Here is a 17,704-nt window from a genome sequence, read left to right as displayed (position 1 = left end):
GTTCCAAACAGAGAAAAAAAATTCAATGAAAACCTTAAAGATGGTTTGATAGAAAGTCCCCAAATCATGTGTTTGATGGATAGCATATGTTTTGCAGAAGAGGATTGTCCAAAGGAGGCTTTCCGTTGTGACGACGGGACATGCATCCTTCAGCGGTGGAAGTGTGACAAATATTCAGACTGTGCAGATGGGTCGGATGAACTGACCTGTAGTAAGTTGTGATCTGTGCACTCCTGGTGCCATTTGGTTCATTGGTTGATTTATGTGTTCATTATTGTATTGCCTAATTCATCGACTGATTTTGTTGCCATTCATTTTTGTGGATCTGTGTGTGTGTGTGTGTGTGTGTGTGTGTGTGTGTGTGTGTGTGTGTGTGTGTGTGTGTGTGTGTGTGTGTGTTTTAGGTTGTGTCCCAGACAGTTTTGTATTAATATTTTCATTCGAACAAAACCAAAACATAATTACATTGGGTATTAAGAAGAAAATACCCCCAATATGCACTGATAAAGGAAGAGCAAATCTATATACTTTTTGAGGGTTACTTTCCTGTAAAATTGTCATCATTTGCATTTACATGATCCAATTAACAATTAATGTGTCCAGAGGTGGTGCTTTTGAGAAAATGCTTATTTTTCAGGATAATTGCATCATGAAAATCCTTTTATTTTTCAGACTACACTTGTGACGAAGATCAAATGTCTTGTGGTGGAGACTCTGTTTGTATACCCACAACCTGGAAATGTGATGGACACCAAGACTGCACGGATAACTCGGATGAAAGAAACTGCTGTGTGTATTCCTCTTATTTTTGGTCTCATCACAGTTTTGTGTGTGTGTGTGTGTGTGTGTGTCTGTGTCTGTGTCTGTGTCTGTGTCTGTGTCTGTGTCTGTGTCTGTGTCTGTGTGTGTCCGTGTGTGTTACTGTTTCTGTGTGTGTTTCTGTGTGTTTGTGTGCATGTGAGTGCTGAAAGTTTATACTGCATTGCCCTCAAGCCTGCAGAAAGATTGAGAAAGAGAAAGGCAGTTCATAATATTCATTTTGTGTGTTTTTGTTTGTTTTTGATTTGTTTTTTTAAGTAACTAGCAGAATCTGTTTCCCAAAGCTGTTTAAGTGAATGACAGCACAGTCTGTTAATTATTCTGAATGGTTTTGTTTTTGTTTGTTTGTTGTCGTGATGTTGGTTGTTCCTTGAAATAACACAGCAACTTACAAGGTGTCTTTTGAAATAAAATTAAATTAAAAAAACGCTGGTATTTCTTTGTATGCTTAGGGTCCACTTTTTGGGTCCACTGTGTTTGGGTTGGTTTTTGTGTGTGTTTTTGTGTTTTTTTAAGGAAGAAAAAAAAGTTAAATGATCTTCTTCGTTCCAATGTGTTCACATTTTGCACGAATTTGATAACAAATTGACTTTTTTGTGTGTGGACAGCTGCCATCAAGTGCGACAACACCACCCACTTCCAGTGCCACTCAGGTCGCTGCATTCCCAAGGAGTGGCGCTGTGACGGGGACTCTGACTGCAGTGACGGAGCTGATGAACGTGTCGACAGTGGCTGTGGTGGGTGGGAGAGAGAGAGAGTTTGGGGGATATAGAGAGAGTCCAGGGATGTTGAGATCAGGGAGAGAGAAGGAAAAAAGAAGGAGAGAGCGTATGTGTGTGTCTGTGTGCATGTGTGTGTGTGTGTGTGTGAGACAGAGAGTTGTGTGTGTGTGTGTGCCTGTCTATCTGTACAGAATTGTTTAGATCATTGAAATGAGTTGTTTGGTTGGTCAATAGATCTGACTCTATTTTTTTATTTGTTTCCATGTTTGCATATGTGTATGAGAACATGTGTGTAGAATTATCATGTTCCTGTGTGCACTTGAGAACTGATTTTTGATTGTGGTGTTTATGTGTCTCTGTATGTTTGCGTGTATGAGAAGAGCTGTTTTTGTAGCTTGTCTGTCCTAAGCAATGTGCACTCTGAAGTGCATTGCTTTCTGTCCATGTACCTAAATACCTCCATCTTTGAAATGCACCTACCTAACACAACATCCATTCCTGTGATTTCAGAACCAGTGAAATGTATGTGGGACCAGTTTCAGTGTCTGAATCGACGTTGTATCAGGTCAGCTTTCTACTGCGATGGAGATGACGACTGTGGGGACAACTCTGATGAACCAAACACTTGTGGTGAGACTGATGTAGTTTTGTTTATTTTTATTTCATTCTGTATTTTTTCTAATTTAATTTGTTGTATTTTTTTTTTTTTTTTACAAGTTTGTTTGCATGTGGTCTTGTGTGTGTGCGAAAACACACAAACACAAAAACAACAAACAAACAAACACAAACAACAAAACAAAAACAACACTGCAAAACTTTCAACATTCGCAAGCTAGGCAGAGGGTTGAGTTGGTACCAGAAAAGGTCCTTCCTCTTCGTCTGTCATTTGTCTGGATTCTCTGGTTTATTTTTGTCTGACCTAATTTTTACGATCTGAGCACCAGGGCTTATGTTAATGATGACCTTACCTTTGATAAAAAGGTGGGTTTTTTAAACAATCTGAGCATGAGGGTTTGTGTGGGCAGTGTACAAGGCGTGCAGTAACGAGGAGTTCCAGTGCAGCCAGCCCAGCCACAAGTGCATCCCCAAGTCTGACCGCTGCAACGGCTTCATCGACTGCCCTGACCATTCGGACGAAGCCAACTGCACCGTGTCTCCCTGTGGCGACCCCAATCTGTTTCAATGCTCGGGGGGGTCATGCATCAAGAGTGAGCTTGTCTGCAACCGTAACAAGGACTGCCCTAATGGTGACGATGAACCACGCGACTGTGGTGAGGGTTCTTCATTCTTTGCTAGTGATTTTGTCTTGTTGTTTTTCTTCACCCTTCATGTTTCCAAGGCTGAGGTGCGTGAGAAAGTTACCATCCAAACGAGAGGCACCCGCAATGTTTGGTTGGTTGAAACTGAGATGTGTTGTGATTTCAACGAATCCGAACCCGCGCTTTGTTTTCTCCCGTTTGGGTGGCACCCACTTTCGGTTTGTGTATCTCAGCCCTGCTGTTTTGTTTTCATGCGGACATGCTATACATGCACCTGCTTTGCAGCATTGTCTTGATGCTACGTCTTTTTGTACTACGAAGGACCTCTGTTGTTTCTTGGTTGGGTCACATGTATATACATGTAAATCTACTGTAGGGTTGATAAGGCTTTGAAATTAAGTGTCTAAAAAAATTATGAAATGAAAGAAACCATCTTGTTCTTGAGTACATTTTTCATCATGTTGACATTTTCAGTCAAGGGGAACTTTGACAAATTGCAGTCAGTCCAAACCATGGCAATTGCTGTTAGTGCTGTTGTTGTTGGTAGATGTGACAAGGGTATTGGTCTTGGTGATAATGAGTAAAGGTACAGGTTGTGGACCTCATATGGTCTGACATCAACATTGTGCTGGAGGGTTTGCTGTTTGCTGTTGCAGACGTGAACGAGTGCAAGGCGCGGAATGGTGACTGCAGTCACACCTGTCATGATCAAGTCATTGGCTACAGGTGCTCCTGCCCACAAGGCTACATGCTGAAAAGTGACAACAAAACATGCACTGGTACGTTCATTCAAGATCAATTGTTCACATACAAAGGAGAAACTTTGCAAAGCTAACACCTTACTGAAAACAAATTGTAAAGAGAATAGCAAGAATCCCATTGATGCGTTCGGGAAATCTAGATCAAAACTCAGTACACAACAGTCACAGATGTTCAGCTCAAAATTGTTAGAAGTTAACAAACAATATATACAAGAGACAATTACAAAATGGTAATTTATTTCTTGTCACTGCAGATATAGACGAGTGCCAAACGCAGTACCCCTGCAGCCAGTACTGTGAGAACCACCGCAGAACGTACCGCTGCTCTTGTGCGGAGAACTACACCCTTGGGCCAGACAAGTCGTCATGCAAGGCAACACAGGGTAAGTCCCGGTCTCCACTCTTGTTGTTTTCCATACTACAGCCAAACCTGTCTGTGGCGGCCACCCAAGGGACCAACAAAAAGTGGTCTTTATATACAAGTGGTCATTATGAAAAGGTAAATTATATAGGAAAGAACCTCGCTGGGGATCCTTTGGGCTGGTCGTAATTGCAAGTGGTCATTAAATTACATATTCTTACATCAACATTATCAGGAGGTGATCGCTAGGGCATGTTCGACTGTACTACGACATGAGAAATGTGGCTCATAGTTCAGTGTAGCTGTGTTTATATTGTACCAGAATCTAAGCAGGATTTTTTTTATCACAGGAAGAAGGAATAGACATAACAATGAAGCTTGAGGGTTTGCTCTGCTAGTGTAATCCAATAAGTACAAACTTGGATGTACATGTTTTAAGCTACAACAAAAAGGAGGCAGTGTTAAAATGGATGTACATGTTTTAAGCTACAACAAAAAGGAGGCAGTGTTAAAATGGATGTACATGGTTTAAGCTACAACAAAAAGGAGGCAGTGTTAAAATGGATGTACATGGTTTAAGCTACAACAAAAAGGAGGCAGTGTTAAAATGGATGTACATGGTTTAAGCTACAACAAAAAGGAGGCAGTGTTAAAATGGATGTACATGTTGTAAGCTACAACAAAAAGGAGGCAGTGTTAAAATGGATGTACATTTACAGAGGCTATAAACAAAGCACCTGAGAAGGAATGATCTGGAGGAGGTGAAGTCTTATATCTAGGGGGTGGGGGGGGGGGGCATTACTGTACAACACAATCACTCTTAGACAGTTAGGCTACATTAAAACAAAAATTGCTGTATACACCACTAGTACATGTACTCCTGTCTTGCAGCCCCCAGACCCAGACTGCTGGTGGCCAATCGTTACTACATCCTTTTGGTCAACATCACCACGGGGTCCGAGGAGGAGGTCAAGACCAACAGCACCAATGCCGTGGCTGTGGACTTTGACTGGCATGACCAGTACATCTACTGGAGCGATATCACCTTCAGTTCCGCCTCCATTAACCGAAAACGTCTCAACGACTCCACTGCACCGGTCAGTCTCTGTGAAGATAATCTTATAGTGGTATGCTAGTGTAGGAAACAAGGTGAAAGTGAAATATTGCTGAGGCTTTTTTGTTTTAGAAAATCGAACATTTGTAAGGCTTTTTTTTTTTTCAAACAGAAGATTTGTAAGTTTTTTTGTGTGTGTGTCAAAAAACGGAAAATTTTAAAGTCTTTTTTGTGCTATTTCATTCTCTCAAAATGAAGATGTTGTAACCCTAAACTACTTACCTATGCGTATAAAACATCAACAGAAATAAAGTCAAGAAGAGAAACAGAATGTTTCTTCCTGTCATTACACACATTATGTTATAAGGAACTTTGTGATTTTGATCAGGTTGAGGTGCTGCACAGTACCACAGTGCGTAACCCTGACGGCCTGGCGGTGGACTGGGTGGGCAGAAACCTGTACTGGTGTGACAAAACCACCGACACCATCGAGGTGTCACGCCTCAATGGCTCCAACAGGCTGGTCCTGGTCAGGGAGGGGCTTCAGGTAAGTGGACACACGTGTAAAACCATACTGTCTGCGTCTGGACAAGCTTACAATGATGCCTTGGTCACAGTGCCCTTCTTCGGTTGTATTTCTGTTCCTTTACTGCAACAGTGAAAAGATACGATTTGTTTCGCAGTCCGTGTTGTGTGCAAGAGTTTATGGGATATTATGCTGGTGCTACTGTTCCAAATCCTACCTGAATCTGCAAAGCTGAACTCATTAACTTGAAAAGGGTACATGCTTTTTATTTTCCTTTGAGCATGGAAGAAGGCATTCGTCTGACTACATGTTTAATGTCCATGGAGGTCGTTTGTGTTTATGAGACTTATGCAGCATTGGATACTCTTGACCAGAAAAATATGCAATGTCGTTATTGTTAGTGCTAAGTTGTTTCTGCATTCAGTGATCTTAAATTATTGGAACAAAAACCAAAGAAAATAAGACCACCCCTTCCTTTGTGATGAGTGATGATGGTGCATGTATAAACAAGAGCCTTGAAGACTGGAGGTGTCACCATGGAACAACTTGTTGCTTGGCACTTGCTGGGTAAAATACTTTGTCCTCATTGTCCTTGTCAAGTTGTCCATGTCCATTCATTGGTCATGAATTAGCTTGAAAAAAATCAATTATCTAAAGTCTAAATTAAGCTGTCAAAGTGGTGATGTTTGTGCGTGGCTTTTTGCAGGAGCCCCGAGGACTGGAGGTGTTTCCACAGAAGGGCCTGCTGTTCTACACTGACTGGGGAGACACGCCCCACATCGGCAGTGTGCAGATGGACGGTGCTATGCGCAAAGTCATCATAGATGTAAGGCTTGGCCTAGTGCTACTAATGTGTAGAGCTGTGTCTTAGTATTGCTTTGTTAGTGTGTTTGGTAAGACTAGTAGAAATCACAGAGTACTTTCATACTCCAGTGCATTGATATCTCCTTTATCCAACCGCACAAAGTCTGAGACAATCAGGTCCTAAAAGAAAGAGAGATTTTTAAATTCTAAGTAAATGTACAGGGCGCTATGAACAGAAAACCTGAGAAAGCCAAAGGGGAAAGACTTGATTTGGGGGGGGGGGGGGGGGGGGGCTTGTATGTCTTGAAAGGGGGCTTCCACTATATCTTTTGTCTTTCTCTGATCACAGACTCACCTGGCATGGCCAAATGCGCTGACTATCGACTATGTGACGGCCACTTTGTTCTGGGCTGACGGAAACTTGGACTACATCGGCATGGCAGCCATCGACGGAAGTCGTCGACGCACTGTCATTGGCCAGGGATCTCTGGTACCCCACGTGTTTGCCATCACCACATTTGAAAACCGCCTGTACTGGACGGACTGGGAGAAAGACAGCATCATGTACTCTGACAAGTTCTCTGGCAACCACACCAAGAACCTGACCAACCTGGCTCACCGCCCCATGGACATTCAGGTGGTCCACCCTCTCAGGCAGGTGGAAGGTCAGTATGGCTTTGGTGTTTTGTTTGTTTATTTGCTTGTTTTTGAGTCACTTGAGAAAAAGTGACTCTATGTAATCGGTCAGTGTTAGTCTGTCCGGCCGGCCGGCCGGCCGTCCGTAGACACCACCTTAACGTTGGACTTTTCTCGGAAACTATCAAAGCGATCGGGCTCATATTTTGTTTAGTCGTGACCTCCAATGACCTCTACACTTTAACGATGGTTTCGTTGACCTTTGACCTTTTTCAAGGTCACAGGTCAGCGTCAAAGGAAAAATTAGACATTTTATATCTTTGACAAAGTTCATCGGATGTGATTGAAACTTTGTAGGATTATTCTTTACATCAAAGTATTTACATCTGTAGCCTTTTACGAACGTTATCAGAAAAACAAGGGAGATAACTAGCCTTTTCTGTTCGGCAACACACAACTTAACGTTGGGCTTTTCTCGGAAACTATAAAAGTGACCGGGCTCAAATTTTATGTGAACGTGACTCCCAGTGACCTCTACACTTTGACGTCTGCTTTGGTGACCTTTGACCTTTTTCAAGGTCACAGGTATGCTTCAGGTATGCATTGTGTTGTGAATAGCAATTTCTTCCTGTCCATCTGATGCCTCATATAATATTCAGAACTGCGAAAGTGACTCGATCGAGCGTTTGCTCTTCTTGTTACATGTGGCTTTGATTGTTTGTTAATCCCTCAAAACTGAATATAGCTGCCTTAGTAAAATGTCCTAGACCCTGTGAGGACAGGTCACAAGTCAGTACATTTGATGCATGGATGTTTGTTTGGTAGCTTGTTAGTGTGTTTGTTAATTCCTAAAAACGGAGTATGGCAACCCTAATAAAGCGTCATCAAACTTGTTCTGTCAGATCAGAGGTTAGCACATTTGTATGCTTGTTTGTTTGTTTGAGAGAGAAAGGGGGAGAGAGAGATGACGATGATGATGAAAAGAGTCACTGTACTTAAGTCATACACATACTGATTATTACTTGCATATTCATTATTGCCATTCAACTGGAAAAATAATAATGGAGTGTGTGTGTGTGTGTGCGGGCACACCAGTGCACGCTGTATCATGTTGATTAGGGTAATACATGTATTGAACTCTATATGACTGTGACAGTGTTGGACGCCTGGGGCCGACGGCCGTGTGGACTGGGCTGCACCCACCTGTGTCTGTTGCGACCACACAAGACCGGCTCTGTGGTGGGTGTGTGCTCCTGTCCTGAAAATTTCTACCTCTCCCATGATGGAGTCTCCTGCATCTCAAACTGCACCACGTAAGATTGGTTTCTTTGTTTCTCTTGTTACCTGCAGCTTATGTTATCATTGTATACCTGTGGACATTTGTTTCTGTCTGTCTGGATTGTATGTTGACTAAACAACTATATGTGTGTGTGTGTGTGTGTGTGTGTGTGTGTGTGTGTGTGTGTGTGTGTGTGTGTGTGTGTGTGTGTGTGTGCATGCATGCATGAGTGTGAGTGTGTTTGTGTGCATGGTTTGTGTGTGTCATAAAAACATAGTCTACAGACAGGAACCATATCACAGGTTGAACCCCCTTTTAAGATCCCTCAATTTAAGACTTCCCCCCTTTTAAGATCCCCCAATTTAAGACTTCCCCCCTTTTAAGATCCCCCAATTTGAGACTTCCCCCCTTTTAAGATCCCCCAATTTAAGACTTCCCCCCTTTTAAGATCCCCCAATTTGAGACTTCCCCCTTTTAAGATCCCCCAATTTGAGACTTCCCCCCTTTTAAGATCCCCCAATTTGAGACTTCCCCCCTTTTAAGATCCCTCAATTTAAGACTTCCCCCCTTTTAAGACCTTGTTTTTTCAGATTTTTTTTTCATCAAGTCTGCAAATTTTACCTCAATTTTAAGACTCCCTCCTTTTTAATACATGTACCTTCCCCCGAAATCGGCGTATGGCTGCCTGAATGGCGGGGTAAAAAACGGTCATACACGTAAAAATCCACTCGTGCTAAAAACATGAGTGAACGTGGGAGTCTAAGCCAGGGCGGGGATGTAGCTCAGTCGGTAGCGCGCTGGATTTGAATCCAGTTGGCCGCTGTCAGCTCGAGTTCGTCCCCACGTTCGGCGAGAGATTTATTTCTCAGAGTCAACTTTGTGTGCAGACTCTCCTCGGTGTCCGAACACCCCCGTGTGTACACGCAAGCACAAGACCAAGTGTGCACGAAAAAGATCCTGTAATCCATGTCAGAGTTCGGTGGGTTATAGCAACACGAAAATACCTAGCATGCTTCCTTCGAAAACGGCGTATGGCTGCCTAAATGGCGGGGTAAAAAACGGTCATACACGTAAAATTCCACTCGTGCAAAAAACACGAGTGTACGTGGGAGTTTCAGCCCACGAACGCAGAAGAAGGAGAAGAAGAAGGAGTCTAAGCCCATGAACGAAGAAGAAGAAGGAGTCTAAGCCCATGAACGAAGAAGAAGAAGAAGGAGTCTAAGCCCATGAACGAAGAAGAAGAAGAAGGAGTCTAAGCCCATGAACGAAGAAGAAGAAGGAGTCTAAGCCCATGAACGAAGAAGAAGAAGGAGTCTAAGCCCATGAACGAAGAAGAAGAAGAATACATTCTCAGATTTGTGGAGGTCAAGGGGGGTTCCAGCGTACTGTAAACAAAAATGAAAATGTTGTGTCTTTGTAGGTCTCAGTTCAAGTGTGGGGATGAGTCCAAGTGCATTCCACGCTGGTGGGAGTGTGATGGGCGACAGGACTGCTTGGATAAATCAGACGAGCACAAAGATTGTGGTGAGTTTGATGCTTGCAATGCTGTTTTTCTCTACTTCTTTTTTTCTAATAGCCATGAGTTTGGTTTGATCTTTCAGCAAAGAAAGACTTGATCGCTTTAATCTATTGCAAAAACCAAGGCCCTTCCCTAACCAGCTCTGGCCTATTAAAGTCATTGGGGTGTGAAACTTCAGTATGTGATTCACATAACAGTTTCTTTATGTGCTCTATGTAAACTACTCACTTTTATTTTTCCTTTCTCCTTTTCTGACAGAGCCCTACTACTGCCCTCAGCCAGGAATGTTCCAGTGCAAGAACGACAGCAGCCACAAATGCCTGTTCCCCTATCAGATCTGTGATGGCACTTCACAGTGTGCGAATGGTTCTGACGAAGAACAGTGTGGTAAGCATTGCTTTAACGTTTTGTAGATCAGAAAGTTAGCAACAGCAGAATTCTGAAATAGTATTGGCGGTGCTTCTTTTTCTTCTTCAGCATTCGATGGTTGTGTAAACTGATGGTGCAACTGCTTTGGAAAGTTCAGAATCCCAGAACAAAGTGAGGGACATGTGGTTGTTTTCAATTTGGGTGCAGAGAGTGACTACAACTCTGTTGTCGGTGTTCCACGGCTTTTGTTCTTTCGGGGTCGTATTGGATAGTCAGACTGGAACCAAATTCAGACATAAAGAAACAGAGCAACATTTTTAGAGCTCAATCTTTTTAATGGAATATGAAGAAAAGCAGTCTCAAAAGTAAATTGTTTTTGTTTTTGTTTTTGTTCTGTTGTTGCTTTTTGTGTGAGAACACTTTGGTTAGCATGCCATTTTGGGAGGTAAACATTTATGCTTGTCAATGGATTTTGAAATGTGTTCTCTTTCAGACACATACCACTGTCTGGATCACTACTTCAAGTGCACAAGTGACAACAAGTGTATTCCTGACATGAAGAAGTGTGATGGGACCAACGACTGCACAGGGCATGAAGATGAAAGTGCTTGCGGTGAGTAGAATGGACTAGTTTAATCACATATTCTTACTCCAATTCTTATGAATGCATTGACTTTAGTCCCACATGCTAGATGTCGAAAAACCTCTCAAATTACCTGCCCTTAGTAGGGTGGTAACCAAGCTAAAAGCGACGCCATAGCCGTTGCTATGGCCTGACCTTGCTCAGTTACCCATAACACCCTGCGCACCACGCGAGCGCCAGCATCCGTAATAATCATTCTCGACTTTCGACAACACACGGTGGACGTGTCCGAATTTCGCTCTCACTTTTGGCCTTCACATGCCTGCTCGTCCTTGAGACTAGCCGGTTCTTGGGGGTCTACCTGTCCGCCTACCTTTTGGTGAGATCTTTCCTGTGTATGTTTGGTATAAATGTTGATAGCTTTGTGTTGAACACGCACGCAGAAGTTTTTTGTTCTGGGTGACTGTTTTTCGCCGGTCTTAAAATGGCCGACAACAAAGCTAATCTTGGCGCGAGACTGGAAGGTGACAAGGCTCTTAGCCTGGTTTAGAAAACTATACCTAAGAGTAGCCTAAGAACTTTGATTTGCCTATTATGCGGGTCGTAGATCCGTCAAACAGCACTTCTTTTTATGTTCCTATCCCTCCGAGGGCGGGTTCAGTTCTTTCACAGCTCGCTTCCCCTGTTGGGGTTAATCAGCCTTTAGGCTCCTTATAGACTTTTTGTTGGATCGTCGTCGGTGCGACTGATGGGGGGGGGGGTGGCCGTGTGGCTATTCTTTCCCCTTTCTCTGAGTAAGAGGAATCAGTCAATGTCCTCCTTTTGGGGGGACTTAACGATGTTTTGGTCTGTATTTTCAGCTGTTTCAGGCACGATCGGCGGTTCCCGCCCTCCCGTTTGTCAGCTTCGCACTGTGGTCAAGTGCAAATGGCCTGTTCGGTTCAGCCCGTTTTTTGCCTCTGGTGGCTCTGGGCTGTTCTCGAGCACCCCTTCCTTTAGGAGGGGGGGCCTGCTCCCTGCCTGCGTTTAACCACTCTGATTACCGCCGGTACTTCACAGTGTGTTACGCAGCCCCCCGCCAATGGGGGGGGGGATAGGGGGGGCGCTCCTGCGTCGCACCGTCACCTGGTGCAAACGGCCAGTTCGGTTCAGTCCTTTCTGCCACGGGTAGACTGGGTTGTTCGCGAGCACTCTCTCCTTTAGGAGAGGGGGCCAGCTCCCCGCCTGCTTTGGCCGCTCGGCTTGCTTTTAAACAGCACTGCTGGGTCGGTCAGGCAGCCCCCTTACCGTGAGGAAGGGGGAGTGGGGGGGCACGGTAAGTCACGGCCAGGGCTTGTCCCACTCTGCCCTTTGCGGGCAGGGGGCCGTGTTAGCTTCCCACCCTTTCCCGCCCCCCGGGCGCGTTCGGGTGGCGGCTTTCCAGGCTACGTTACATACCCCTTCTCTGCTCCATTTGGGGCAGGGTGGGGGGGGGTGGTATCAGTGGCCCACTCTTTCCCGCCCACCGGGCGGGATCGGGTGGGGGCTGGAGTAGCGTTCCACCCTTTCCCTCCCTCTGAGTTGGACGGGGTGGGCGCTGTTGGACTGTCTTCACAGTCTGTGCCTCAATTGTCCTGGCCCGACAATCGTTCGCCTCCCCTATCGGGGTGGGCGGGCGGTGGGCTATAGGACTACGGCAGGTGGACGGAGGGGGGTCGGCCGTTGTTCGGTTCGTCTCTCTCCGTCGCTCTTACTGCTGTGACGAGCCACCCCCCTCCCCATCTGGGGCATGGAGTGGCTCAGGCCTTTCTACACAGCGGGGGTGCTATGTACGGCTTTCCAGGCTACGTTACATACTCCTTCTCTGCTCCTTTTGGGACAGGTGGCTGTGTTAGCTACCCGCGCTTGTCGCGGGTCCACCCTTTCCCTCCCTCTGGGTTGGACGGGGTGGGCGCTGTTAGACTGTCTTCACAGTCTGGCCTCTATGGTCCTGGCCTGACAATCGTTCTTCTCCTCTATCGAGGCCTTTCTACACAGCGGGGGTGCTATGTACGGCTTTCCAGACTACGTTACATACTCCTTCTCTGCTCCTTTTGGGACAGGTGGCTGTGTTAGCTGCCCGCGCTCGTCGCGGGTAGCGGTCGCGGAACAATGAGCTTGACTCTCTTTTGTTCTCGGCAGGGTGTCTCGCACAGTGGTCAGGGAACAATGAGCTTTGCTCCGTTTTGTTCTCTGCACGGGCTGTGCCGGCTGTCTACCTGGGACAGGCGGAGACAGAATATACTCTTTCTCTCCAGTCTCCCATTCTTTGTATTCACAATGGTCTGCGGGGACTCGGCTATAGTATCACCTGGCCAGTGGTCATTGTCCTTAGCCAGCATAGATCACCACCCCCCCCCCCCCTCCTAGGGGTGGGTGAGTGATAGGGCTACTTGACTTTGGCAGGTGGACGAGCGAGGATCGGCCGTTTACGGCCGTTTCTCTGTTTCAGTCCTTGCCCCCTCTAGGGGTTGCGGCTGTGCTGGACCACCCCCCTCCCCACTTGGGGTGAGTTGTGGTTCAAACTAGGTAGTCTGGTTCTTAGCACTGGGATGCTTCTCTCGCACAGTGGGTGGGGTAAGATGCGCCGGGCCCGGCTTTGTCTTGTTTCTCCACTCTATCTCCTTCTCGGCAGAGATCTGTGCCAGTTACCAACCCCTCTTCCCCCCACCTCTTGTTCAGGTGGGCGGTTTTGGGTTGGCAGTCAGAGACTGATCACGCTTTTCATCCACACTCTTGGCGGGGTTATCGGCAGGAGTATTTAGTGCGCGACCTCCCCGGTCTCCCCTCCTTTTGTGTTTTACACAACTGGTGGTTAGGTTCGGACTCCTTGTTGGAGGAGGGGGAGTGTATAGGGTTGCCTACTGGTTGTAGGCTTCCCATACATAGAGCGGCTGCTGTTGCAGTTTACTTTGTCCCGGATAGGTTGGGGGTGTCTCTCTTCCTTCCTCTTCCGGGATGGCTTTGGGTTTTCACAGGCTTTCTCGCAATTTGTTTCATTTGCTGAGTCTCCGGTGATTGCCTACCTCATGCCACACTTTTGGCTTGTTCCGCACCTTAGGATAGTGGTCTTCATCCTACACCTTTCCCGCTGCTTTTTACGCAGGGGACTGCTGGCTTCGGGGTTTCAGGCTGCTTCATCCTCACTTTTAGTGCGGAAGAAGATAGCAGGGAATTTTCAGGCTCAGGGTCTGATCCGCACTTTTTATTGCCAGGGGCTAGTTTCTGGCTTCGCTTACAGACCACAGGGAACATGGAGGTTTTATGATGTTACTCCTCCCTCTCCTCTCTGGAGGAGCTAGGATGGCATGGTTTGGAGTTTTCTGCTTTGGCTGAGACTCTCTTCTGTGCTTTCTTATAGGCAATCTTATCCTCCCTGATCGCTCTTTTGGGTTAGGGAGGATGCCTTGGATAAGGCTTTAGCCAGGCTGCTGGCAGCTTGGGCTAGGGTCGTCACTGAGCGGAGAAGTTTCTCGGTGACGTTTTAGGCCCACACTGTTTTTGCTTGGTGTGATCTCCTTCCTTTACAAGGGGTTTGATTTCATGCTGGTTGCAGGAAGCAAGGGTCAGGCTTTTTCGGGGGTTGTTAAGACCTACTCAATAGCTGGAATCTTTCCCTTCCTTCGTGGACCTCTGGCAGCGCATTTATGCGCTCCCGGTTACAAAGGGGTGTTTTGGTTCAGTGTCGCCTCCCTCTCTGCGGGAGGTGGGTCGGCATGGGCTAGAGCTTTCAGCTTTGGCTGAGATTTTCCTCGGTGCTCTCACATGAGCTTTCCTTCTGCGTTTCTGCACACAGGAAAGGGCTCGGTTTCTGGGGGTGTTGGTCTCTGGACTATCTCGGGGGCTGGTTGAGCTTTTTCAAGGTCAATCAGCTTGTCAGCTGCACTTTCTTTTGGTGTTGAACCAGGCTTTTTGCCTGGTGCTCTCAGTAACCAGGCAAAATTCCGAGCTGTCCTTATCCCAGGTTTTTTACCTGGGCATGCTGTTCGACTTTGTCTCTTGGAAGGTTTATTCTTCACACAAGAGGGAATAGGGAGGCTATAAGCTCTTTTCACTGCCAGACGGGCACGAGAGCAGGCCTCTGCGGGGTCTTTAGACCCGATCTTCGGTCGGACGGTATCGATAGCTATGCTGGCCCTCTAGTCTTTCCTCAAGTTTTTTGGGGGGTTCGGCCTCTCAGGTCTGGGACATGAGGGTCCTCCTCCAGAGTGGGTTCCTCCACTCGGGGAGGTGGCTGGAATCCTTTTGGATCGCTCAGGGGACTTTTTTCCCTAGCTCTGTTTCCCCCTGGACTTAGACCGCTTTATGGATGCGTTTTCGTCTAGATGGGGCCTGCACTGGCAATTGCAGTCTTGAGGCTGTGATGTAGACGCAAATCCTTGGGCTTCTCTTTTGCCTGAGGTTAGGAGCAGTGGCTCTTAGTCTACTAGCCTTTCCTTTTTTGCTATTTACAGGCATGGCCTGTTGCATTCGGGCAATTCTTCTGTTGCTTCTTATGTGAACTAGCTGGGGTGAGCAAGTTCTCGCTCCCTGTCAGACAGAGTATAGGGGATTCTGATTGAGTTTCACACTAAATCATTTTCTCAGGGGAATTTCTCCCCGGCCAGCTCTGCGATCTGGCCGACTCGCTCAACAGGTCCTTTCAGGGCTTGCACAGGGGTTGGCCCATCTTCTGACGGGTCTGGAGGCGTGCTGTTTGTGTTTTAGATCATGGGTTCTGACTCTGGTCTTTGGGAACGAAGCATATATTTCCTCCACTTTATCTGTGTATGCTCCTTTTTTGGCCCCCTTGGCCAATTGGGGATTTAGAGCGGGGGTGCAACTCCTTAGCGCCCCTCTCTCAAGCCAGGTGGTTTTTCACCTCTGTTTCAGTTTTTGGCTTTGGGCAGCTGGGCCTCTTCTTTGAGGTTCCGGCTTCTCGGCTATCTCAGCTGTTTTGAAACAAATAGGCCTCTCTTCTGTTGCTCATGGCGCTCTTGTCGGCATGATCAAGGGACCTTGTTTTACGAGGTTTAGAGGCTCCCCCTTGTTTAGCGCGTGGGACTTTGTTCTACTTACTCTGGGCCTCAGCCCTATGGGGCAGTGAGGCGCATGCGTTTTTGGGGTTTGCCAGAGGATGTAGCCTTAGGGCTTTTGGTTCCGTTTGTTCACGGTTTTTGGCCAGGTTTTGGGGTTTCAGAAACCTGGTCAATATCCTCTGGTGTTTGATTCCCTCCTCTTGGGAGGATTATCGCTCCGGGAGATTCGGATTTTCTAACTGTCTGGTTGGACTTTTTTAATCCCTTTTTTGACGTTACTGTCTTTTGGAACCACGAGCTTTAGCTCAGGTTCTTATTTCTTTACAATGGAGCGAAAGAGACGTCTTTTATTTGTCTCTCTCTAGGGGCTCTGCTACATTCATAGGACAGTCCTATGAGTGGTACGTTCCGAACAGGGGGGGGGGGGGGGCGTTCAGTCCTCCCTCTATTCCTTTTCAGGCGTTCGGGAGTCTGGTGTTCTTCTCTGGCTGGTGGTGTTCCTCTCGCCTATGCGAGGTTGGCCAACAGCTCGGGTACAGATTTTGTGCTTCCTTTATTGCCGTGTTGCGTTCTGGTCGCCTAGGCGAAGCTTTGCAAACGGCTTACTGGAGATCAGATGATGTGTTCATCGGTTTCTATCTTCGGGATATCTCCTGCACGCGGCTAGATGGCTCCAGTTCATTGCTGGTTTTAGTTGCTGCAGGGCAGGTTCTTACAAGGACATAAGTAGGTTCCCTCCACCTTTAGGAGGAATCTGCATTCATAAGAATTGGAGTAAGAATATGTGATTAAATCGAAAATTTTTAATTAAATTTTGATTTAATATAATATACTTACCCAATTCTTATAGTTAATACCCTCCCATCCGTCCCCGCTGGATTATGTCCTTGGGGGTTTGTTTGACTAATAGTCTCGAATGATTATTACGGATGCTGGCGCTCGCGTGGTGCGCAGGGTGTTATGGGTAACTGAGCAAGGTCAGGCCATAGCAACGGCTATGGCGTCGCTTTTAGCTTGGTTACCACCCTACTAAGGGCAGGTAATTTGAGAGGTTTTTCGACATCTAGCATGTGGGACTAAAGTCAATGCATTCATAAGAATTGGGTAAGTATATTATATTAAATCAAAATTTAATTAAAAATTTTCGATTCCTCCTTGTTTCTTTTTTTCTTTTATTTGCCAAGTTTGTTTTTCATGTTATAGTCATCTCACCCTTCATTTACCTTTTTCTCAGCCAGTTTTTGTCTTCATAAGTAGAAAAGGATATGGGTGGTTTTGGCTGGAGTTGTGATGAACAGAAAGGGATTGGACATGTGTCTTCATGGCTAGTAAAAGGGAGGTGGCTTGAGCCTTCTTGAATAATAAAAAAACAGTAAGCGTGAATCTTCATGAGTGTGAAAGAGGGGTAGGGTAGACACAAGTCTTTACGAACAGTAAGGATCGGCATAAACCTTTATGTAGGTGTGAAAGGACCTCTCACCTCTTTATCAGGACCTCCATCAAACTGAAAAACATACCAACGAAACTAACCTGTCCACTTCAATCTTGCAGTGAACGTGACATGCAGCGCCAACCAGTTCAAGTGCGACAACAACCGATGCGTGCCCTATGTGTGGCGCTGTGACAAAGACAACGACTGCGAAGATAACTCTGACGAGACTGGTGACTGCCTGAGCCAGACGTGCAAACCTGGACATTTCAAGTGCACTACCTCAGGCCGGTGCATCCCAGAGGCCTGGAAGTGTGACGGCGACAAAGACTGCGGGGAGGGAGACGATTCTGATGAAGACAGCGATGACTGCAGTAAGTTTTACACCCAAAGCCCCCTTTTAAGACCTCAACATCGGAGTATGACTGCCTTCATGGCAGGGGGGGGGAGGGGGAGGGGGAGGGAGAGGGGGGGACGGCCCTACACATAAAAGCCGACTCGAGCTAATGAGTGCATGTGGAAGATGCAGCCCAGGAATTGCAGAAGA

The 17,704-nt window shown here is 46.3% G+C and overlaps 1 protein-coding gene across 1 annotated transcript in view; it reads left to right on the top strand.

The window, feature by feature from the left end:
* LOC138955272 (low-density lipoprotein receptor-related protein 1-like) overlaps positions 1-17,704 on the top strand; it is a 218,177-nt gene that overhangs the window by 155,425 nt on the left and 45,048 nt on the right. Inside the window, exons 54-69 of the mRNA XM_070326910.1 lie at positions 98-211; positions 673-789; positions 1,428-1,556; positions 2,052-2,171; positions 2,567-2,812; positions 3,457-3,579; positions 3,816-3,944; positions 4,814-5,019; positions 5,365-5,523; positions 6,209-6,328; positions 6,656-6,971; positions 8,099-8,255; positions 9,642-9,745; positions 9,999-10,127; positions 10,603-10,722; positions 17,280-17,531. Of these exons, the coding sequence (XP_070183011.1) occupies positions 98-211; positions 673-789; positions 1,428-1,556; positions 2,052-2,171; positions 2,567-2,812; positions 3,457-3,579; positions 3,816-3,944; positions 4,814-5,019; positions 5,365-5,523; positions 6,209-6,328; positions 6,656-6,971; positions 8,099-8,255; positions 9,642-9,745; positions 9,999-10,127; positions 10,603-10,722; positions 17,280-17,531 (2,541 nt within the window). The remainder of the gene's footprint in view (positions 1-97; positions 212-672; positions 790-1,427; positions 1,557-2,051; positions 2,172-2,566; positions 2,813-3,456; positions 3,580-3,815; positions 3,945-4,813; positions 5,020-5,364; positions 5,524-6,208; positions 6,329-6,655; positions 6,972-8,098; positions 8,256-9,641; positions 9,746-9,998; positions 10,128-10,602; positions 10,723-17,279; positions 17,532-17,704) is intronic.

This window comes from Littorina saxatilis, linkage group LG2, assembly GCF_037325665.1.
Source record: "Littorina saxatilis isolate snail1 linkage group LG2, US_GU_Lsax_2.0, whole genome shotgun sequence".
Taxonomy (NCBI): Eukaryota; Metazoa; Mollusca; class Gastropoda; order Littorinimorpha; family Littorinidae; genus Littorina; species Littorina saxatilis.
This window is presented reverse-complemented; position numbering and strand designations above follow the sequence as displayed.